The sequence below is a fragment of the Nematolebias whitei genome, chromosome 8 (assembly GCF_014905685.2).
Source record: "Nematolebias whitei isolate Nwh7 chromosome 8, NemWhi1, whole genome shotgun sequence".
In the NCBI taxonomy this organism is placed as follows: Eukaryota; Metazoa; Chordata; class Actinopteri; order Cyprinodontiformes; family Rivulidae; genus Nematolebias; species Nematolebias whitei.
The window spans coordinates 33,885,627-33,909,544 of record NC_056505.1 but is presented as its reverse complement, the minus strand read 5'-3'; the positions used below and the strand labels follow the sequence as shown (position 1 = coordinate 33,909,544).

General features: G+C 43.8%; 1 protein-coding gene across 2 annotated transcripts in view; it reads left to right on the top strand.

The window, feature by feature from the left end:
- The first annotated feature begins 352 nt into the window (after window positions 1-352).
- Window positions 353-23,918, top strand: part of tet3 (tet methylcytosine dioxygenase 3) — a 34,236-nt gene continuing 10,670 nt past the window's right edge. Inside the window, exons 1-4 of one of the 2 annotated variants that reach the window (XM_037681238.1) lie at window positions 353-441; window positions 1,144-1,212; window positions 16,709-19,628; window positions 23,734-23,824. In XM_037681238.1, coding sequence (XP_037537166.1) covers window positions 16,757-19,628; window positions 23,734-23,824 — 2,963 coding nt within the window. In that variant the 5' untranslated portion in view covers window positions 353-441; window positions 1,144-1,212; window positions 16,709-16,756. Of the gene's footprint in view, window positions 442-1,143; window positions 1,213-9,700; window positions 9,954-16,708; window positions 19,629-23,733; window positions 23,825-23,918 lie in introns of those variants that run through there. The other variant, XM_037681239.1, reaches the window with a different exon arrangement.

Sequence of the window (23,918 nt, the reverse complement as noted above, 5' to 3'; positions counted from 1 at the left end):
GGATGGGGCGGGGCGGTTGAGGGGACATCACATATGAGGGTGGAGAGGAAAAAAACTGCATGAGTGGGAGGAAGGAGCAATAGTGGTCACATAGAGAAAAAAATTGTGTGTGTGAGGTAGAGCTATTGGCATATGAGCAAGAGGGAGGGAGCGGGGGAGACGCGAGATAGAGCAAGCGTGACGAGGGAGAGAGAGAGAGAGAACGTGCGTACGAGGGCTCATGTAAAACCAGATTAAAAACACAAGATGGCTTCCTGAATGAGCCGCTGGAACACGGGCGAGAGAGAAAGAGACCGAGAAGGAAGAGTGGGGAGACTCGGAGAGAGACGAAGGGGACGGAGGGGTGGGGGCGAGGACGAGGGAGCCGGAGTCCTCTGATGGAGATTTGGTGAGAGGACCGAGGAGTACGAACTGAACTGAGGCAGCTCCGAGGCTTGGAGGGTAAATATTCCTCTCTCCAGACTATTTTAGGACTGATAGGTGGATGGGGGCGTGGAGGTGGGGATTTGGGTGGGGAGGGGGAGTGTGTGTGTGTGTGTGTGTGTGTGTGTGAAGGTTGGCGGGACTGGAGAGCAGCTCAAGACAAAACAGATCATTTAACACAGAGACAGCCAGGGTTATGAACACATCGAGGACATGCTGTGTCAAATAAACAGATCTGTGCTATTATTATAATTATTATCATTATTATTATTAGACAACAATCAGCCTTTTTCTCTGCTCCATCTCATCTGACCTCCTCTAACTGACACTTGGATATGCTTTACCAATGTCCACTGCAATAAAGCTGTCTTATACTGGTTTGTGGAAGCTGTATGGAGACGTTACATAATTGTAAAAACAAAGCTGAATCTCATTCGCTGTTCCAGCAGTGGAAGAAAAAAAAACAATAATAACATGCCGGCTCACTATTTAAGCACAAATCAAAGAAAAGCGATTTATGAGTATGGCTGCTGCTTGATGCCAGGAATGATAAGGAGGTGGCGTGTAGGATGGCATACATGTTGGTCAGCTCCCACATGAAGCTGGAACATTTCCTTTGAACAGGCCCGTGTCGCATTGTTCTATTGATTGTTAATCTCTCCCCCCTCCCATCTCCCTTTCCCTCCTTTCCTTGCCCCCTTCCACTCGTTCCGTTGAAAGGTTGCGAAGGTGGAATACCTTGAAGACGACAGCCGAGGCTGCTCAGGACGTCCAGAAGCAGCAGCTGAGGTAAGAGAGGTCACTGGGTTTGTGTTTGTTGTGTATTTCTGTCCTCTCTGCAGAAGCTCTTCTCATGTTGCTCTGCTTGTCCATGTAGGGTTCGAGTTACTCAGCTTAGCAACCATTTCTATATTTCTGCGTGTGCATGCGTCTTAAGTTTAGTTTATTTGTTGTGTGTTTGTGTGAGTGTACAAAGCTGTCATCGTGTGTGAGCGGCTGCGCTGCCAGGATGTCATGTATCCGTAGCGAATGCCAAAGCTCATTTCATCCCTGATTTCAGGGTGCATTGTATCTAAACTTGCGCCACATTTATTCTCCAAGCTAAGTGCCACTTCTTACGAGTTTGACCGTTTTAAATTAGCGACTTTATCTCCGAGCCGGCGTTGAGCTTGGCGCCTCAGTGACGAGGTGGCGTCATCCTCAGTTTAAAGCGTCCCACGCTGCCCGCTGATTGGTGCCAGAGCCAAGCGTGTGTAGATACAACAGAGAAAGGAGGAGGGAGGAGGAGGAAACCCTGCTCGCTTGGCTCAGGAGCCGGGGAGGGGAGGCCGTCCTGCTTCTCCTGGCTTCTGGAGTCAAATGAGGTAAAGGGAGTGAAAGTTAGTGGGTCACGCATGCGTATACGTGGTGCGATGTTTGGGCGTAGTAAACCTGTGGCGTGCGGTCGATGGGAACTGCTGCTCTCCGACACGCCGTGTTGGGACACGCGCCTGAGTTTATGAGAAAACAGAGTGCAGAGAGGCGGCGGAGCTTCATGAAGCGCTGCGAGGGAATCACGATGTCACAATCAAGAGAAGATCACCACCTTGCTAAGCTAGGAGGCTTTGTGGATGTCTAAGAAATGAACAGGAAACATTCTGAGCATCATTATATAAGATTTGACCCCAGCTTTGCATAGCTCCGGTGTTATAAACTGTAGATTAGTCTTCTGTTTTAAACTCATGACCATCCAGCTTATCTTTAATGCCCTTATCCCCATCCACACACACACACACACACACACACACACACACACACACACACACACAGTCCTTTGATTTTAAAGTACATAAACCATCTGGAGTCAAAGGGAAAAATCCATTACAGTGTCGTTTCCTGTGTTTAACAAGTTGGCATTCTTTGCCTTTTTGTTGTCAAGAGCTCCTGTTATTTGAGGCTGATGTGCACGTCCTGGGTGGAGAATGTACCTCATAAAGATCCGTTTCCCACACAAACATTTCCCTGGCTGCACAAAGATAAACACTGTACACACCCTGCGAGCCGAGGGCCTTCATTTTGACTATTTAAATGAGCGGTTGTGCAGTGTCATTAAGTGTTGTCAGCCCCTGCTCAGCAGCTTCAACAAACTGTGTGAGAACAGATGCAGGCAGCACGGTGCACGACTTATTTCACATTTCTTTGCTTTCAGGAAGCAAAACTGTAATTACTGGGTTACTGCAACAGGTTACAAGGCAGACAGACTGCACTCGTATGATTTTTCTTTTCTTCGCCACACATGCACAGGATTTCCTCTTCATACGTGAACTTCGTGCAGTGCTCAGGTGGGAAACAGCCGAGCGCGGGCCCTCAGAGCAGCGAGTGCGTGACGGCGGGTGGAATATTCATTAATCATATGTGAAGCTTTGCGCCTGGAATCCCCAACCTTGTTTGTAAAGAGTTAACGCTGACCTAGTTCTTGTGGGCAGAAAATCGGATGACATCATTGCTTTAATTTTAGCCCAGCATTAAAGGTGTGGTCACATGACCAGCTAGACAGCTCCACGTGTGTGTGTCTGTGTGTGTGTTTGTGTAGTAAGTGGTTAGGTGTAGAGCGCAGACTCAGGAAGTGGAGGGTTTGACATCAGCTCTTCCATTCCGTGTTAGCTTTCGATGTATTTGCTGCTAACGTTTCCGCTCCTCCGGTGAAGAACCGCCGCCTGCCCAGCAGCACGAGCCGCGTCTCAGTCTTGAACTGTTCTTATCTTGGTTCAAAAGTCCCTAAAATTATGTAAATGTGAAGCATCTTAAAATTTGTAAGTCAGCAAATGTGGTGAAAACGGGTTAAATAGTCACAAGATCTGTTTGCTTGTCTTTACAAAGGCTCTTTGTGTTCTTTTGGGTTTGCCTCTAAATATTCAAGAGAGATTAGATAGGCTGAGTTAATCTTGTTTTCTTATTTTGTTGCATCCTTAAAGTGCTGTTCTCCCATTTCTCCATACTCCATGCTTTATGACTGAGGTCCTGGTTGATAAGAGACCAACTACTGAGAACGATTTGTCATAACATCACTCCAAAAAGGATCAGACTGTCCTTTTACTTGTTTGCATAACTATAAAACACACTCTGCAACTGTCAGTGCTGAAATGATACAAAGTTCAAGATCAAGTTTATGGCTCTTACCTGCAGTTAAACAACAACCTTGACTGCTGGCCTGTATTCAAATGAAGCAGAAGTCAGCTGCTTCCAGTCACAAAATCTTGGTTGTAAAGCTCTGTTTTATCCCCAAACAGTAAATAAAAGCTAAATATTTTCCATTTTAAACATCCTAGGGTAATATGGAACACTAAAATGTGTTTAGTTACCAACAGTTGACTTTGCAGTCATGCAAATTTTGTATCTTGCACATTTGCATCATCAGTCCTGCTGCTCTGCTCGCAGCTCTGTATGCACCCGGTCCAAAGAGCTGGACCGAAGCTGTACAGAGTCCCAGAGCTGGATCGACATTCTGTTTTTGTTGCCACGAGTTATGGCCAGCAGGCCGTTGGCGTCTTTGTACCTGTTCTTTCTGTTGGAAGGAGGTCGTCAGCTGCCTGGTGCCGCAGTTAATAAAAAATGAATGGACAGAGTGCGGGGAGGAGCCCTCAGCTGTTGCTGTAGTCTTTAACTCTCAGCTGCTCTGCCGCTCCCACCGGGCTCTCGGTTTGTACAATCCTGAATCCCTCTGCTGCCAGACATCGCCAGGTTTTATGTAATACAGTGCAACAGCTGTTGGAGCCTTCATCACATGCTATAGAAACACACTTGAAGCTCCTGATTACCGGGGTCTATTTAAATGGAGCCTTCAGATACTTAGACTGAGTATAATGGTGCAAGATGCATTCACTCAGTAATCAGAGGTCGTTCCAACTTGTTGTCTGCTGTGAGTCATTGTAAAGATCAGTGTGTGAAGCTTTACAGGACAAAGCGGCCCCTTTTAGTCTGGTTTTGCCTGACTGGAACATATGGGAATCTAATCTTAGCTGCAGTCCTGAGAGGCCAGACTGGCCAACCAGCCGCCGTTCAGGCCAGAGGCAGACTTTTCCTGTTTTCACCTCATTTTTTTTCTCTAACACACGATTTAAACTAAAAATATATATTTTTAAAAGACCAGTCTGGTCAGTCTCTTCACATAAATGCTCCAGTAAACGGAGTTACTGTGATCTATAAATGCGTACATCCCTGTCCAGTGAGGATTTACTGCTCTCTTTATGGCTCGTACACACTGAGCCGACAGGTACACGGTTTTTGTTGTAAGCTCCATCTGTTTCCTCTCTGCCTGTTCATCTTTCTTTGTCTCAGGTCTGTGTTCCCCATCTGAGCTGATCTTTTCTGTTCACTTCCTTCTTTTATTTCCTAAATCTCGAGCACAAAGAGCAGCCGCCTAAAAACACACCCCCTCTGCCTCTTCCTCCTCTTCAATTTCCGTAGCTCCGCCCACACAGCCGGCCCACCTATCATCACCTTTCCAATTTTTTCCTGTCTCCTCCCTCTGAAACCACTCCTCCTTTTCTCTCTTTGTGAGGAGCGCAGTGAGACGAGGGTTTGGGAGGAGGAGACGGGGAGGTGAGGCTGGAGGTGCAGCCTTGCCTCAGCTGAGCGAATCGTGCTGACTTGCACGTGCCGAATGTCAGGAGTTATGACTCAGACTTGGATGCTGAACGCAGCGCGGCGCTACGATCCCCACCCAAACACTCCTTGAAGCTCACGCTGACTCACAAGGCAGCTGCAAGGACAAACAAACAAAAGGGTTAAACTAATGAAACTATGGTGGTGAAGGTTACAGACCGTGGTCATGCACAGTATCTGTTGCCCGTTCATCACGAGGAGGGAACTGTGTTTCTACGACTATTTTTAAACCCACTGTGCCCTTCAGCCTCTCACCCCACCCACCAATAAACCCAGTGACCCTCGGTGAACAATCCATCACTTTGTTCTCTTGCTGGGCTGTGCTGCATGTGTGCAGGAAAATCATTAAGCTCGCCTCCTGCACTTATTGACAGAGCGGCGTTGGGGGGAGCCGGTCGTGTTTCGAGCTCTACACACACAACAGAAATGCGTAGTGTAAGTTGTATGTGGCGTGTGGGGGAAAGATAAAGTAAGACGGGGCAAGAAGAGGGATAGAGGAAGTGGGTCAAAGCAGACGACCTTGATGCTGTTTGACTGCAGGACTGTGTGGTTAGGGTTGGGGGCAGAGGCGGAGCCGGGTGTCAGCTGACAGGAAGAGGTGGAGGAGGGTAACCCTCATGACACGACTCATGTTTCTGTCAATTGGATCCAAACCTACACATAAATATTTATGTTTAAATGAATGTTTCAACGGTTAGTAAAGTAATGATAAAAGGAACATTTTAAAAATGAGTGTTTTCTGTGTTTGGTACACACAAACCTCCCGGCGGTGATGGGCTGGCAACATTTGGAAAGCTTCCTTCGATAGGTGAGGGTTCGTGTCAGGATGTAGCTGAGAAGAGAAGACAAAGATGACTCAGCTGTGTCGTACCCAACGCACATCGCTGAGGATGGACTCGTGTTGTCAGTCATCACTCCTACTCTTTTCTGCTGAGAAACGACGACGAGGCCGAGAAGCGAAACAGAGGGAGAGAGAGAAAGAGGAATGGAGAGAAACAGAGACGAGGGCGTGAAAGAAGTCATTTGGATGACAGTTTGACTGCACTGTTAGATGAGATGATCGGGGGAAGATTAGGAGTCTCTGCTCTCGTTCTCTCAATGCCTGTGTTCAGCAGAACTACTGTAAGTGGGATTTCATTTTCACTTGAACTCTTCGTTATAAACTTCTTAGTGTAACGTGAAGTAAACAAAGCTACAGGCTAGTGTTCAGTAGTCATAAATGAGGTCGGTTAAGGAGGTGTGCTTTGGTACACCTGGACGATGAAACACCTTGAAAAGGACCAAACTCTGGTCCCTTTTAATTCTCTTTTGTTGGTTTCTGTTTTTCTGGGATAATCGAACCAGATTGTGGTAAACACCAGAAATGTTGAGCAACGTTTTATGTGAAATGACACCTACTCTAATGCTGAGGACTATGAATCATCCTGGAGCCCATGTGTTGGAGTCATGTAGGCTTTCTGTTATTCGGCTTATTCATAAAGTGCAGATTCATAAAAGGTTATCAGGACAACACACAGAAGATAAACATGTCCAGTTTGTATACAGAGTATTCAAGCCAAATATAAACCAACTCAAATTTGGCTTCACTTGTACACATAAGGTGCTCGAGTGTTAAAATAACGGTTTTAAGACAAAACATATCAGTGGACACAAAATGATTACCTCAAAAATACAGCAGCCTCAAAAGGAGGTGCTACATACAAGTCAAGTTATGGATTCCTGCTTTATTCGTGTTTAACTACTTGTGTTGAAAAGCAGTTTGACTTCAAAAGTACTTTTTCTTCCATTTTTTGGATTCGTTGTGTTACCCAGTTTTAAATATATACTTAGGTTTGGGCTTTTTAGTCACTACTTGGTTAGGGTTACATTATGAAAAATTAAATAGTATCATTCCATACAGAGAAATGTGTTGCCTATCTACTTGCAGGCCAAAGTTTTAAACAAAGATGTCCTCAAAGTATGTATTGAGGATGACTCTCAGCTACCACCACATCATTTTTAGCTCAATATCTCTAAAACTGACTGAAATATAGCCCTGTTTTGTGTTTACTAAGGGAGTTACATGACCGGCTGACCTGATACACAGATTTATATTTAGGTAATCTCAGGTTGCATTAAAACATACAGTGTAACCCAACCAACCTAAATGTTATTTTCATGGATTACTGGCTGCTGAGTCCTGCCCCCTGACTGTACGTACACAACATGGACTCTAAAAGTTGTGCAGGATTTCATGACAAAGGCTTTAATCTGAACCTGTTTTGAGACACTTTTTGTAAGTCTGTGGCCAGAAACAGTTTGGATTTATGATCACTGAAGCAACATTTTTGATGTTTATGTACGTGAACCATGAATCACTGCACACGTGTTGAGATTAAACCTTTTCACCGTCCCATTGTCTTTTCTAAAGATTATGACCCGTGTTGTTTTGAAGATGTTAAAACTCTCCCACAGGTTAATAATGTGATCCACTTCTATCCTCTTTCTCAGCTGAACTGTTGTATAAGAACGTGTGAGTCGGGTGAAGGCGAGCCTTGGAGGTAGAAACTTTGTGTCACGGCAGCTCAGGGAGAGTGAGCACAAGCTCGTCAGAAGTATTCAAGAGTTAGTTGGTGTGAGTGGGTGATAGTTAAGTGGGCTGAATGTCCAATGTCACGTGCCCACCCAGTGGTGGAGGCAGAAATCCTGGTGGGAGACACTGATGATGACGAGGCAGCTACGTCATCACTGCCTGTGTTTCCTTCCTCTCTTCCTCCCTGCTTTCCCTCTCACTGATTGGCACTCGCTTGTCATGTGACCCAGTGCTCTTACTTCTCCTCTCCTTCCCTTAAACAGTTTCGGCTGTGCTGTGTTTCTCTTTGGGTTTAACTCTCATCTGTGTGTGTCTTCATACGAATATGTGTGGCAACAGCAAGACAGGCGGTGTACAGTTTAGAGCGGGAGCGTCAGAAAGTGTTGGAGCTGTAAATCCACGAGCTATTCTAGGAGGACAGGCTCAGGAAACCGGACAGGGGAACTGATCGAGAGAGGGAAGATTGGATTAGTGATCAAGTGAGACCAAGAGGAACAGGGAAAAGCCAAAATATGTGCAGCAGAGAGCGGCTAAGGAAGTTAATTTAGCCAAAGCAGGGTGTAGCTGACACACGCTCAGTAATACAAGAGAAAAGTACAACCCAGGAGCTCACGGCGATCATCTCCCCTCTCTTCCATCCACATCTTCCTGTTGGTTAAACCTGCTTTGAAATGTCCAGCAATGCTGGAGAGAAGAGAGGACCACAAGGCCTGTCAGCCAGCAAGTGAGCGAGAGGAAACATCCAGCGATGAAGACAAGGCTGATGATAACGGCAGAGACGCTAAGGCAGAACACGGGTGAGACGAAAGCGAGAGTACGTTATCATAGGCTGGTGGACAGACGAGGGAGGACAGAGGCTCCGTGTTGTTACTGTACACAGATGTAATGGCTGCCATCTTTGTTTGCTGACAAGTTGCCTATCCCTTATCTGTGTGAAGATCTTCTGTCCAGTTCCTGGAACAATCTAAAGAACATCTGAGCAGCTCTTCTTCCTCTTGTTTTCTTCTCCGTGCCGTGTTATCGTCTGTTTCCTCCTACTTGCTCTTGATGGAGTGTCATCGCCAGTTTCTTCTTCATTTCTCCACACACTTGCTTTTCGCACATCTTCCTTGTCGGTCTTCTGTTCTCGTTTGCCTGGATAGATTAGTGAATTGGCATTGCAGTGTTTTGATGAGCGGTCTTGCATCAGTCTGAAACCATCCACCTCTACTGCATCATTTGGGATCTTTGAGGATGGGCCAGTCAGCTCCCTCTCTATTAACCCCGTGGTGCTCGTAGCCTCAGTAGTATAAGACTAAAGGGAGTACGTTTGAGCCAGAAATAAGGAAAAATGAACGTGAAAGAGGTGAAACGGAGATCGACGAGCCATTATTGGTGGCGTCCTCTATGGCCCAGGACTGAGCTGAATCTTGACTCTCAAATGCGGAGGTACAAAATCACATTTGCAGTGGGTCAAAAAAAAAGAAGTTTTTTTTGCTTCTTTCTCCTTTTCCATCACGAATTGAGGTTGTCTATTCGTTCTGCATTGGTCCTCTGAAGCAGCGAAGGTTGGCTATTTTTAAAAATCATTTTTGAGCTGTGAAAATAAACAGAACGTACATGTTGTCTACAAGGTTACGCCATCAAATGCAGCAGCGCTGCAGGGCGTGGATACAGCCAGACAGAGGTGTTCTCATTGGTAAGAGCTCTGCTGCACTGAGCTGTTTCCTAGGTGGCTGCTACCAGCAAATATCCCCCACCGCTCTCTGCGTTTCTGCTCGCTGCACACTCCTCCATTCCATTGTACGTGCCCGCTGCGGCTCAGATAATGGCCTCTCGCTCTGCACACACTGACGAGAGAGAGGAGAGGAGATGGAGGGGGAGGTTGTGCATGAGAGGGAGGGGAATGGAGGGAGGGAAAGAAAGAGAGAGAAGAGGGGGGGAAGGTGGGGGCTACGAGGAGAAGCCGACTGCATGTGTAGTCAAGTGAGAGAAAGAGGATATTGAAAAAGGGAAGGGAGGAGCAGACACAGATAATGAGAAAGGAAAAAGGAGAGAACAGAAAGCTTTGGCTTTAAGAAGAGCCAAGAGAATACGGAGCGTGTGTTCTGTGGGAGGTGGTGGGTTGTGTGCGTGGTCGGTCGTGTGTGCGTGTGAATGCGTACATGTGTGTTTTGCTGCCCGTTGTGTCTGTGCACTGCACAGATGGCAAGGAATAAACCAAGAATACAACCAAACAGGGATGGATTGCTTATGGATCAGGTCTGATGCGCCTCTCTGTCTCCTCGTCTCTCTGCTTTTCGCCTGGCAGCTCCGTCTGGACATCTAGGACGGCGTAAGTATACGTGCCACGGACCCTCGAGGCTCTCAGCCGGCTTAATATCGTCAGGGTCTCTGCTTCATGTTCCTGCTCGTCACGGCAGCAAAGGAAGGGGTGGGGGAAGAAGGAGGCGGATGAGAGGGAGGATGGGGTGGTGTTGTGTATGTGGGATTTAGGTTCAGCTGTCTACTCAAAAGCTGCACTTAACCCCCTCAGCACCACCACTACTGACTCTTCCCTCCACCTTTATGGAGCAGCGTCAGTTGTGAACTGCGCTCGTTTGGCTCCCAGACGAGCTCGGCCACCTTGTTTAAAGGGCTTCAGGTTCATCTGGTCCACCAGGTTTGACAGGATCTGATCTGGTTAGACTTGACGTTGTGTTTGGGTACACCCGGGTCAAGCCTGTACAAGTTTCTTTGTGTCGGTGTGTTTGTGTGTGAAATAGAGTGAAGCAGTCAAACACAACCATCAACTCTGTCATGGTGTAAATATTTAGCATGCGGCCCGTACAAATAGAGGTGCTGGGATAGGTGAAAATTGTTGCAGATGTCAGCACTTTTTCATCCCTGACTTCTGTACATAGAGGGCTTTTTTAATGTGAATTAAAACTCTTGTTTATTTAAGAATTCAGGGCCTTGTTATTCATTGTTGGTGCTGTGCTTTGTTCTTCCCTGGCTTAGTGCGGTCCATTTTGTTCTAAAAGTTTAATCGTCTCGGTTTCGTGCATGTAACTGTGAGAAAATGTGGAAAGGAGAGTGTCGTGTGACTGACACTGCACGGTTGTGGGATGTTGGGTTGCAGTGTTGCAGTCAGCCTGTTTCAACACACTGCAGTTCTCATAACTGCCGCACACTGCTGCCCCCTCCTTCCTCTTCCCCATCTGATGCCGTCGATAGTACCGACATGGGGCCTCTCACGTAAGGCATGCCGGCTGTTTGCTGCTACCTCCCCCCCCACGCCTCGCTCCGGGAACCCTATTAGACACCCACCGCCGAAGGTGGATTCAAAAGATCCAAGCATACTGCCTGTCCTGTAATTAGCCACTTCAAAGGCTAATTTCAATAATATTCAAATGACGGGGGGACGCTGGACATCAGAACCACGTCTGCCATCAGACACTGATAGATCATCACACAGAAACTATCTGTTTTAGCTAAATATGAAAGAACACCAGGAGATTCACCATTGTCCATGCTACTTTACAGTAATGTTTTGGTGTTGGACCCAGCAGAGGAATTTAGCATTTAAACATATATTGTTGCATCAAAGTTTGCCATTAGTATTAGCGTATCATACATTATATCTAATTTTTGACATCAAAGAGAAAGAATGGCCAATAATAGTCTGCTGGTCTTTTCAAATGAGGCTAAAGCAGTGTGGTTTGTTTTTTAATGGCAAATCTGCCATTGTTTAATTTTCATAAGGGTCATTGGGCTTGCTGGATGACTCTGTACTGCTGCATGAACTCTGTCAATGATTTCTGAGCCTGCCCTTCAATTAACTTAGTTCTCTGTCCCTCTAGACTAAGTTGATTCCTCTCTATGAGGCCTGGGTTGAACATTGTTTGCAAGAAATATCTAAGGATATCTGTGAATTGGAGCAGTTGACCTGAATGTATCAAACCATTTAAGACAAACAGTCTTGTAGACAGATAAAGTAAAACAGTTATGTAGCTCTTTGCACATGTAATTTAAGAGTCTGTGGTGACTTTTTAGACATGAAGGAAGTGACATGTGGCTTTACTGATGTGCTTCTGATTAGTTTCTTCTAAAAAAGGCTATAAAAACAGCTCGATGAGATTACTGGTGTTCATTACAAGGTCACGTTATTTGTTTTATCTAAGGAAAGATGGAAATACTTGTTCACATGAACAGCAGTTCTCAAAATGTGCTCTTTGTTTCTGTAACTCTTTCACTTTTTGACAAAAAAAAAAACTTAATCCCTTGTTTTTTATTACCTTAAGGATTTAACAAATCATCCATCTACAAATGGTACAATATTCAACAATATTACTTGTTAAACAGTACAAACACCAAACTGAGTGATTTATTTTTCCTCTTTAGTTTTATCAAAAAGGATCATATTGGTTGCATTGTTTGTGTCCTCCATCATTAGTCCCTACCACAGACACTAAACTACTCCATACACAAGCATACTCTGTTTTTAGTATTTAGCTCTTCTGAAACTCAAGTAAGAGTGTCCTAACCTTAAATTAAAATATGTATCAAATGTAGTGTTTCTGCTAGAAGAATGTTTAGTTTCAGTACTAACTCCCTCTGAATGACCAATCCCTTCATTACTAAAGTAAAGTACATTGTTCCATGTTGCGATGAGATTTTCCTTTACTCTTTAATTCTTGTATCATCTTTTGGTGAAAGATCAGCCATACATTTATTATTGTCTGTGACTTTATTTATTAAATTATTTTGGTACAGTCAATGAACATTATTTTTTTTCTGAAAAAGCCCCCAAACCCTTCTACTTGAAAAAAAAAATTGTACTACATACTCATGTTCCTCAGGGGGAAAATCAGCCACATTTGAAACCATCCTTCCATCCATCCATCCTTCCATCCATCCATCCATCCATCCATCCATCCATCCATCCATCCATCCATCCATCCATCCATCCATTATCTTTTACCTGCTTCTTCCATTTTGGGTCACGGGGGTCGCCGGTGCCCATGTCCAGCAGTCACTGTGCGAGAGGTGGGGGACACCCTGGACAGGTCTCCAGTCCGTCACAGGGACACATAGAGACAAACGAGACAAACAACCATTCACTCTCTCACTCACACCTAGAGACAATTTAGAGTTACCAATCAGCCTAACATACATGTTTTTGGTCTGTGAGAGGAAACCGGAGTACCCGGTGAAAACCCACACATGCACGAAGAGAACATGCAAACTCCACCTGGAAAAGTCTTCAGCCGGGATTTGATCTACGACCTTCCTGCTGAGAGGCAACAGCTCTATCAACTGAGCCACTGTGTCGCTCACATTAGAATACATTGTTGGTCATTTTTATTCATTTCATATTCAAAACAGGGCAGCACGGTGGCGCAACTGGTAGAGCTGCTGCCTCTCAGCGAGCAGGTCCTTGGTTCAAACCCCGGTCCAGGGGCCTTTCTGGGTGGAGTTTGCATGTTCTCTCCGTGCATGCGTGGGTTTTCTCCGGGTACTCCGGTTTCCTCCCACAGACCAAAAACATGCATGTTAGGCTGATTGGTAACTCTAAATTGTCCCTAGGTGTGAGTGAGAGTGAATGGTTGTTTGTCTCGTTTGTCTCTATGTGTCCCTGTGATGGACTTGTGACCCGTCCAGGGTGTACCCCGCCCCTCGCACAGTGATCGCTGGACATGGGCACCAGCGACCCCCGTGACCCAAAATGGAATAAGCGGGTAAAGAAAATGGATGGATATTTAAAACACAAAAACAATTTAGAAACCAAATGAGAAAAAAAAAAAAACACGTCATAAAATGAAAGGTAGCAGAGGAAGAAAAAATCTTATCATATCTGCCCCTTGTTTAAAACAAAATCAATTCAAACAATCAATTCAAACAATAATCATCTTTAAGTAATATAACAAAATAAATAACTCATCACAATTTTATGTATTTATATGTATCTTTCCAAAATTTTAATCTTAATCATTTTCTTAAAATTATTAAGATTGTAAAAACAAATTTTAATCCCACATTTATTATATCATAAAATAATTAATTCCTAATGTTCAGTAATGCTTTTTTCTTTAACTGCTTTTATTTAGCATTTTACACCACTTTATAATGTGGCTGTTTTTGTTTTTATTTCATTTCTTCTACTTATTTTTCATTTTATATGCTTTTTTATTTGTCTATTGTTGTCTGTACCTCATCTGTGTTCTTTGTTTATAATAGGTCTCTCTTGTAAATGAGTCCTCAAGGCTCAGTGAGACTAACCTGTATAAATAAAGGTTGAATGAATGTATATACACTTTCTATTTTTGTCTTAGCCCTCTAGGTGGTGCTCTGCTTTTTTATTTGAGAGTCTCTGAAAACAAAATCTACTGGGACGTAAGGCTGGGCGATGTATCGAATATACTCGATGTATCTCGAGTTTTTCAATTTACGATGGTTAAAATGTCTCTATCGCAACCATCGAGTATAAATTGCCATTCAAATAATAAGCTTTCCGCATCTAATTCACTGTGAGTTTCGTTTATCCGACACGCAACGAATGCATCACTACTCCCTGCCCCCTCTCAACCTGAAAATATTCCGCATGACACGCTGTGCGGAGCATGCGCATATAGACTTGGAGAGAGGAAAAAATATGTCGACAGCGGGAGATTCAGGTGAGCGGGTGAATGAGACGATAACTGAAGAGTCCGATGAACTAGTTCCGAAGAGAAACAGCACTGGATCAATAATCTGGCAGTGGTTTGGATTTTACAAGGAGGATGTCGAACAAAATGCGATAATTTGCAAAACGTGTCGCAAAACCATTGCCACAAAAGGAAGCAGTACCACAATTTTATTTCACCACCTAAGAAGTCGTCCACTGCAAAATGAAGAATGTTGTAAACTCCGTATGTCCACGTCTCCCCACACAACAAAGAAAATGTTAAATAATACAGCTGTGAAGCAGATGACACTAGCTTCTTCGTTTACCAAAACCATCCCGTATGACAGAAAAAGTACAAAGTGGAGAGAAATCACTGACGCAGTAACAAAATATATCCCCAAAGACATGGCTCCTGTCAGTGTTGTGGAAAAGCCTGAATTCAAAAATCTTATTAAGACTCTTGATGCAAAATACGACTTGTCAGGTCGCAAGTTCTTTGCAGAAAAAGCGCTGCCAGAGTTGTACGTTTCAGTAAGAGAAAACGTAGGCCAGCAGCTAACAAACGTGACCTTCTTCTCAAAATTTCCAGCATGCAAATTGATTAGAGAAGCTCTGATACATGTGGCTGTTCTGGGTCAGTTGATTATATAGTCACTATTTAAACTTTTATTTTTGTAAATCTGGACTCATCAGGTTTTTTGATTTTACAATTTTTATGCAAAAAGCACTAACGAGCACCATTGTTTTCAGCCAGCTGGTTTATTTTTCATTGTGGATTTGTGCTTGGTGTACTTTTTTTGCTGCTAGGGTCTTGTTTATTAAAGGTATAGTGTTGACCACAGTAAGAAAAAGTGGTACTAATTTCATTACTGAAGATGATTTGTGTGCAACTGATGGTTACAATAAAACATTTTAAACTTATTCTGATTTTGTATTCAATTTAAAAAAAAAACATAAATGGTCTGTTTGAATAGAGTACACCAGTGCAATTTTAAATACTAGTTTAAAGTAACACTGGAGATTATTTATAAATATTGTGATATACATCGTGTATCGCGATATAGCAAAATAATATCGGGATATTAGATTTTCCTCATATCGCCCAGCCCTACCGGGACGTTCAACTCACACCGGAAAAGATACATCTTCCTCATTCAGAGTCGCTGCGGAGGCCCGCCTCTCATCTTGTCCCACAAAATCATTTTAGTTTAGGTGTAAAGAACAAAACTCACTTGTAATGTGTACAAGTAAACATTTAGTACTAAAACAGTCACATGCATACAGTCAGACGTTCCACGGCTGATAGTGTCTGACTGCCATTGATGTATGTCTGTGTCTGTACATGAGAAAAACTATTTAGAAAATAGCAAATCTAATATTTAATCTATTAGGTGGCCGATTTTTCCCCTAAGGAACATAAATGGACATCAAGTTAAAGGATGGTACAAGGGTTAACAAAAACAAATCGGTATTTGTAGTTAGAAACCTATAATTGTATGTTTACTAAGATAAAACAATTGTGAGTATGTGGTGTAATGCAGTAGCTAACATGTTAGTTTGTAGATAAATCGTTTTACATTTGACCTGCATAATATCTTTTGAAATAATTGGGATTTGCATTTGTGCTAATGTTAGGACAGTTGAGTGATTGAATATTGAATATTCATTTACTGTGTTTAGTTAACAATAATTATATAATTAGCAAAGACAATATAAATCCTATTTAAGATCAATTGAGGGTTGCTGGAAAAGAATACATCAACATCTGAAACTGGTCATTTTTTGTTCCTTTCTGAACACCTAACTGAGCTACCTTGTATTCATAATATAATGCTTGGATTTGTGTTTTGATACCTGTTCTGTGAATATAGCTAGTTTTAAAGTGTTTTAGTTATATACATGTTTAAAAGTGTGTGCACAGGCAGTACTATGCCCCACTATGCCACATGTGTCTTCTTTATACCAGGAATGATGTTTTCAGCCCAACTGCCTGCTTTGCATAAAGCCCAACTGATGAGCGCAGTGTCTATAGTAAAACAACTGTGAAACTGTTGTAGGGCACGTGACAGGCCAGACAATTCCTGCCTGTTGTGGAACAACTTAATACTGCAATATTTACTTTGGTTTTCCTTGTTGAATAAACCCTGAAACACAATGTACTACTGTATGAGTGTGTGAGAGGTTGGATGGAATTTCTGGATCATAGCTAGAAAGAATGGAATGGAGATTTGTGTTGGTTGATTTTCACTCTGACAAGTAAATGTGAAAATTATATTTGTTAAAATAAACATACTGATTGAGCACAACATAAAGTCAGCATTTCTAAGTTATTTGATCTTTTTAGTTGTTTTTATTGTTTATTTTGCCTGTATCGTGGATTTATTTATTATTGTTTTTTTTTTTTTTTTCAATTTTACTAATGTTTATCCACATTTGTCTTTCAGGTTGTTCACAAAGTCCCTTCAGTGGATGGCCCCAGAAGTGGAGGCCAGATGGAAATTGGTTCTCATGACCGCCTCCAGGAAGGCATGTTGAGTCTTGAGTTGGCCAATGGAGTGAGCCCTTATCCTAATGATGATGAGGCATCTATGGAAACAGAACAACAGAAAGCAGGAAGTGTGCCCCCTAGACAGAGCTGGGTGCCAGGACATGGCAAGGTCAGTGACACCCAGCAGCAGCAGCAGCAGCCATGTTGGAGCGGTGGTGGTGGTGCAACCCCTGCTGTACCAGTTCACCATGCAGACATGGAGGATGCCCACAATCTGGTGGCTTTTTCTGTTACTGCTAGCTCTTTGCCTCCTTCTTCATCATCGTCTTGCCAGCAGGTGCAGATAAATACAACCCAGTTGTATGAAAGGTTCATCCAGGAGACAGGTGCTAGAGAAGCTCATTCCAGAGGTTTTGCAGAGGCACCTGAGGGAAGCTGCCAACCTTCAGAGGATCTTGAGACTTTACGGACAGCACTGAGCCAAGCCAAGCATGGGCACAAGCCCCCCAACTGCAACTGTGATGGACCTGACTGTCCTGACTATCTTGAGTGGCTGGAGAAGAAGATTAAATTAGCTACTAAAGGCTCCCACAAAACAGCTGATGGTGCTCCACACTCACAGCAACCCAGTTTGCAGCAACACCCTCAGACATACCGACAGATGAATGGCGCCCATCATATATCTAATTCATGTTCCCAGCAACAGGCAGTAAAACCAGGCCCTCACCAAGACCAAGTGCCCTGCTCCAAACCCCCTATTCCTTGCTCTCCACAGGTGCTTTCCATGGTCAAAGAAAAGAACATTAGTCTTCAAGCAGCCATTGCCATAGATGCCCTGACACAGTTGTCTGGTTCTGGTCCTCAGGCAGCCAGTTCTCTTGACCAAACCTTATTCAGAAATAAATTTCATAGCCAACAACACACAGAGGACATCATGCATGGTTTGAGCCTATCCTCTCCAACAAACACCTCATCATCTCGCCCACAGTCTGTCCCTTCAGGTCTGCATACCAACCAGCAGGATCCGTCATGTGAACATCACAGACCCCAGTCCCAGGGTCATTTGCCTCATGCTACACTTTTCCCATCTTCTACCTCTCCTTTACCAGGTCAGGGAAAACCCCTGGGTTTCAGTTATAATCCTCAGCAGGGGAAGCAAGGCTCTGGCAGAGAACTGGAACAGATGAATCCATGGATGTGTTTGAAATCTGAAACCCAGTCTCACTTTATAACTTCCGCTCACAATAAATCTGACCCCATGTCAGAGCTTAAACAGCTGCTTGGTGATACCAGTGGTAAATTAAAACATGCCCCTTTTAAGCTTCCAGTCATGCAGCAGCTCAGCTTGAACCAGAACGGGGAAATTCAAGGCCAAGGCGGATCAGCACAGGCCAGAATAAAACAGGAGTCAGACTCTGAAAATTACCATCACACTGCCTCTGTTGGACAATATGGTATTTCAAATGGACAACAGCAAGGTCAGCACTACCTTGGTAATACTATGTCTCCTGGACAAGCATCCATCAGCCACTCCACTCAGGCAGCTCTTCAGCACCACCTTCACTACAGGAGGAACCTCTTTTCTACCCACCCCTCTGGTTTTGGAGCACCAGGCTCCCGTGCACCAATGGGTTGCCAAAACCTAAAAAAATGGTGGCCACAAGTGGATGCAGAAGGTTTGTCGCTTCTGCAGATTAAGCAGGAACCCAAGGAGCCCAAAAAGAAGAAAAGCAGCCATGGATCTCCTGTCATAAAATCAATAGGTGGGATGTCCTTGGGCCACCCCCTCTCCAAACCCAAACAGATAATCATCAAGAAAACTAAGCAGAAAGCTTCCTTGCCAACTTTTCTGCCTCAAGCTCAGATCAGTGTACAAAAACCACCAGTCCATGTGATAGACAGATCCCCAGCTCTAAACAGCCTGCAAGCATGCTCTCTCCCCTCTCTGGCCCTCCTCAATAACTCCACTCAGGCTGCTGTTGCAGGTCTCCCTGCCCCAGCCCAATCTCAGGTATCCATCTCCAGCACCTCAATGAGTTCCTCTTCCACACCTTCTGTTTCATCAGAACACGCTCCAACTCTCATGAACCCTACGTTCCAGTCTGTGGCTCCTGCAGCCCATGATACATCAGAAGACTCAGGCATGAGCCTGACCTCCAATAACACCAGCAACGTCACACCTGTGACCTCCACATCTTCATCCAACACTTCTCAGTTACAAAATCTCATCAACATAGATCCAAAGTTTGAAGAACTGATCCGCCAGTTTGAGGCTGAATTTGGAGACTCAGCTCCTGACATATCTGGCAGTCAGTCCAAGAAGGAGATTGCTCCAGGCCCCAAGCTAGGGAATCAATGTGTAATCAGTCCTCAGGACCTCAGTTCCACATCATCCTACACCACCAAGTCAGTTTCCTCAGTTTCCACTGTTAAAACCAACGCCACACCTCATTCTGATGATCAGGAGATGGTTGTCAACAAGAATGGATTAGCTAGTCAAAGTGAAACAACTATGAACCTGCCAAACACAGAGAGCGCCATGGAAATGCAACGGCAAGAGCCAGCTGATGCTTTTGTGAACCAGGAGACCACTTTGGACAAGCAGCAGCCACCCAGAGTGCTCGAAAACACATTTAGCATGCAAGGTTCTCCGCTGCCCAAACGCTTTAAATTTGAAGCTTCGGGGGAATTAGCAGTACTGTCTACCACCTGCTTTTCTGAAGAGGGCACACCATCAAAGGACGGGCTTCACTCTTCCCCTTCACTCAAAGGCTTTCTAGATTCCCCTCTGCGCTATTTGGATACACCCACCAAGAACTTGTTGGATACTCCCTCCAAGGACCAACAGGCAGACTTCCCCACCTGTACCTGTGTGGGTAAGTGTGTGCATCAGTACCTGTCTTTGCATGTACAATGCATGCTTCTTTCCACTCACAAACATGTTTTAAACTTTTAGATACTCATTTAACAACCTTCAAACAAGTACAACTCCTCCAAAATGTTCTTTATTCTTTTCATAGAGACACAGAGAAGTTTGTGTCTTGTGAAGAACTGTAGATTGTAACAGTCTCAGACCAACTTATCCATCACACCCACTTTAGTCAGAGTATGATGACAGGACTTGAACCCATCCAGAGGACCAGACTTAACATTTTTAAAATTTTCTACTGGGATTATTGAGCATGCATCAGGAGACATAGCAAATAGCTTTTTGGTATTTAATGGATGGCAAAATTCTTCTTATATTTGTAATCTATAGTGAAAACCAGGGCTATTCAACTTTAATAGCCATTAGTGTTATTTTCATTCCCTAGTGCTACACTTTCCTCTGGATATTTGCTGTTTGTCAATGAATGTGTGTTGCCTGGGTATGAGACAGCGACCAACCAGACATCAACACTGTGAGGCAATGAAGGCAGCAGGCAGGAACAAAAGCAGTGCTGGCCGAAGGAGCCTTTTGTGGCTGGCTGGCAAATTCATGTCTTTGTTAGACACTTTGTTTGTTGTGGTGTAGTCTTATATTTGGGTTGCAGCCTGCTTGAGACTAGTTGGTTTTAGTCGTGGAGTTGGTGCCTTTTAATGTCAATGTCCATTTATTTATATAGCACATAAAAACAACAAAACCTGACCAAAGTGCTTTACAGTTAAGACAGATAAAAAGAGTAAAAAAATGCATCTAGTGCCACTCAAAAACATAAGAAAGTTATCAGTAAATACACAACAACAATAAAATCAGCTCAAAATTTGTTCTCAGACTCTGCGTGGATCAAATGCCAAGGAATACAGATGAGGCTTCAGCAAAGATGTAAAAGTCTCAGCAGTCTGAGCGGTCTTTAAATTCTCTGGTAAACTGTTCCACAATTTTGGAGCAGCAACCGCAAAAGCCCGATCACCTCTGGTAAAATAATATTGGTAAAATAATTACTAAATCATTATGTATTTAAAATAATTTTGACTAATATGAAAAACAATTTTGAGAAGTGAAATCAATACTTGGTGAATCAGATGTGCTGCTGCACTATGGGTTTTCTTTTTGTTGAACGGTTCTGCTCACAGGAACCCTTATGACAAATGCAATTGATTGCATTTCACTTAGCGTGTGATAATTCCAGATAAAGCATTAAGACCCAGTTTGTTAACAATTTCTGTTTGTAACCATTGAAAAGGACACACAGCAGGGAGAGAGCAGCTGCAGCAACAGGCCTTTAACTGTAGGAGTTTGTCTTGTTCATGCAGTACATCAATAACTTCCTTTAGCATAACGCCACGATGGCACCAAACTGCCTTCAAGACACAAGGCTAAAGCTTAAAACCATAATTTGAACACACAAACACGCACATGAGCTTCTATGGTATTTTTAAACAAGAATCTAGAATGACTCCTTCACTTCCTGCTATGAGCCACGCCCCTGGTGTTTCCACACTCCATGAGAATGTGACCTAATGTTGCCTTTGAACCAGAGAAACACACACTGTCACACAACATAATCACTGAGCTGGTTTCCATGGTTTGGATAAGAATTTAAAGTTCACAGAATTTGCCCCGTAAGAAGAAGTGTTAGCAAGAACAATACAGTGGTAAATGGTTGTTAGCAGATGCAGAACTAGTTGACTACTAGTTCCCCTATGGTCAAATGCACGGCCGCAGTCAAACACAACATAAACACAACGGTGCACATGGTTCACACAGGCGCAGTTCCGTTTGCTGTGGAATTCAGCGTCACTACAGAAAGCTTCTGCTTTACAAAGTATCAGCCTTCACACCACACCCTGCATTCACAGACCACTCTGACTGGAGGATAGTGTGTGTTTGTGTGAACTGGATGTTGAGGCCAGTTGCAGCCTCGCACGATTCATATGCAATGTTTTGGCCTCAGCTACAAAGAGTTCATCTTTGAATGTTAGTGCGTCACAGAACCTCTGCTATACATTTGTCCTTTTACAAAAGTGATATATGACAACAAGGACGAGTCAAGTTTTTAATTTTTACTGAGGTAAAAGGACTTTTACTGAGCGTGACGTTCACGCCCAAAAGCCCCTGTAGCTTCAAGCTGTGAAGAACCTGGTGGAAATGGATCGGAGGCGTTCCAAATAACAAATAATAAGCCGAGCATTCATTAAACATCTCATGAACCATGCTAACATATTCACTCCTTGCCTTTGATGCAGGAGATTTAAACTAAACTAGACTTATACCTGTTTTGGTCAAATGATGTAATTAATGATGTGTGTGAACTCATACAGCATCATGAGATTTTGCAAGATCTGCCAGCACGTGTGTTAAGGACGACTCTCAGCTACTTTTGGTTCCTTTGGCTGCTCTCTTCTTCAGGGGTCACCACAGTGAACTAACTTGCTTGAAGACTTGGCGATTATTTTTACGCCAGATGACACAACCACAGACCACTGAGCTACCACAGCCCTCTGTGTGGAGCAGAGAGCTGCCATCTAGGGCGCCCGGGGGAGCAGATGGTGGGGGTTAATGTCCCAGAGTGGGGCGAATTAGGGTGGAGGCAGGTGTGGGTGCTTTAACTTTTCCTCCCACATTGTTGATGTTGTTGGCCCGGAGAGTTGAACCGGTGACCTTCTGATCACAGGCCCACCTTCTCTAACCTCTGCACCACCACTCCCCCACTCTCAACTACTACCACACCAAATTTGAGCTCAGTATCGATGCATTAAACTGTATGTGGGCTGTGGTTGATTAGTTGTGGAGGTCATCTTGAACTGGGTTCACTCTGATTACTTCACGAGAGTTTTAGTAAAATTCATCCAGTGGTTCATGGGATATTTTGCTAACAGGCAGCGTTGACTCCAACAGTTGGGACTCATGTTTTAAGCATGTCATTAATATGATGCATCTTACTCTTTGCTTCTACCTCACCTGATTTCAGCTCATTATCTGTCAAACTGTCCGAGTCATCACAATCCTTGTGTGTGCTGCCGAAAAGTTTTTTTGGTTTTAGTCGCACATGATTACTTTCTGAAACTCTTCCAGAGTTTCATGAGATATTTTGTTAACAAATGGACAGAGCTGACTCCATTTGTTAAAGTCAATGTTTAAGTTCTAAAAACATAATATATGCAATTATTTGGGTCTCGGAGTATAAAGTGGGGATCAGCCTCAGCTACTACCACATCAAACTTTAGTACTGTGGACTACAAAAACCAACTCATAGCCATTCCTGTGTTTGCTAAGGTTGTGTAGCTGTGGTGGCCATCTTGACCTGGATTGACTGTAAAAGTTAATCAGTTGTAGATGTACGTGTTAAAAATATGTGTACTTATTATGGTGGCTCATCAGATATTTTGCTAACATGACAGACAAATACATATTCGCCCTTTCACCTTCAGTGGTGGGGAAAACTGTGAGAATAGATTCTTGGAGTAAAATGCACCTAAACAGTGGGGAGGTGGGATGGGTCACCGGTTCAAATCCCTCTGCTGACTGCAACATCAAATATTGTATGGAAAAGGAGAGACACCCACAGCTGTTTCCATTCCTGTATATGTTGTCCACTCTCATTTACCTCACTCTGGGACCTTGAGCAAGGCCCTTAACCCCCCATCTGCTCCCCTGGGCGCCCTAGAAGGCAGCCCTCTGCTCGACACAGGTGGCTGTGGTAGCTCAGTGGTCTGTGGTAAAAACAATTGCAAAATCCTCGTGCAAGCCGCTCGCTGTGGCGACACCTGAAGAAGGGAACTGCACCCAAACAGGAAGTCCATGGACACGACAGAAATAATAAGAATACATTTTATTAAGAGGCACTTTTCTGACACTCACTGACACCGAACAATCAAAATATACATGTAAAAACATCAAGATATTAAAAAAGCAGCAAGATATATATGTGAGTGTGGGATGTGCCTCATTGTCAGTAAAAGAAAATCATTACTGTAACATTTGACATCAGAACATCATCTTCTCAGGGCTTTTGGGATGGTGTTTTGTAATGTTGCAATTTCTTTGTTTCCCCCAAGAACAAGTCCTGGAGAAAGATGAAGGACCGTACTACAATCACCTGGGATCTGGACCTACTGTCGCCTCCATACGAACCCTGATGGAGACGAGGTGCACCAGTTTTTCTGTTCTCTTCACCCTTCTCGCCTGTGTGCTTTTGCTTCCCTTTTCCTCTTTTTCTACTTTCTCTCTGGCCTCCCTCCCT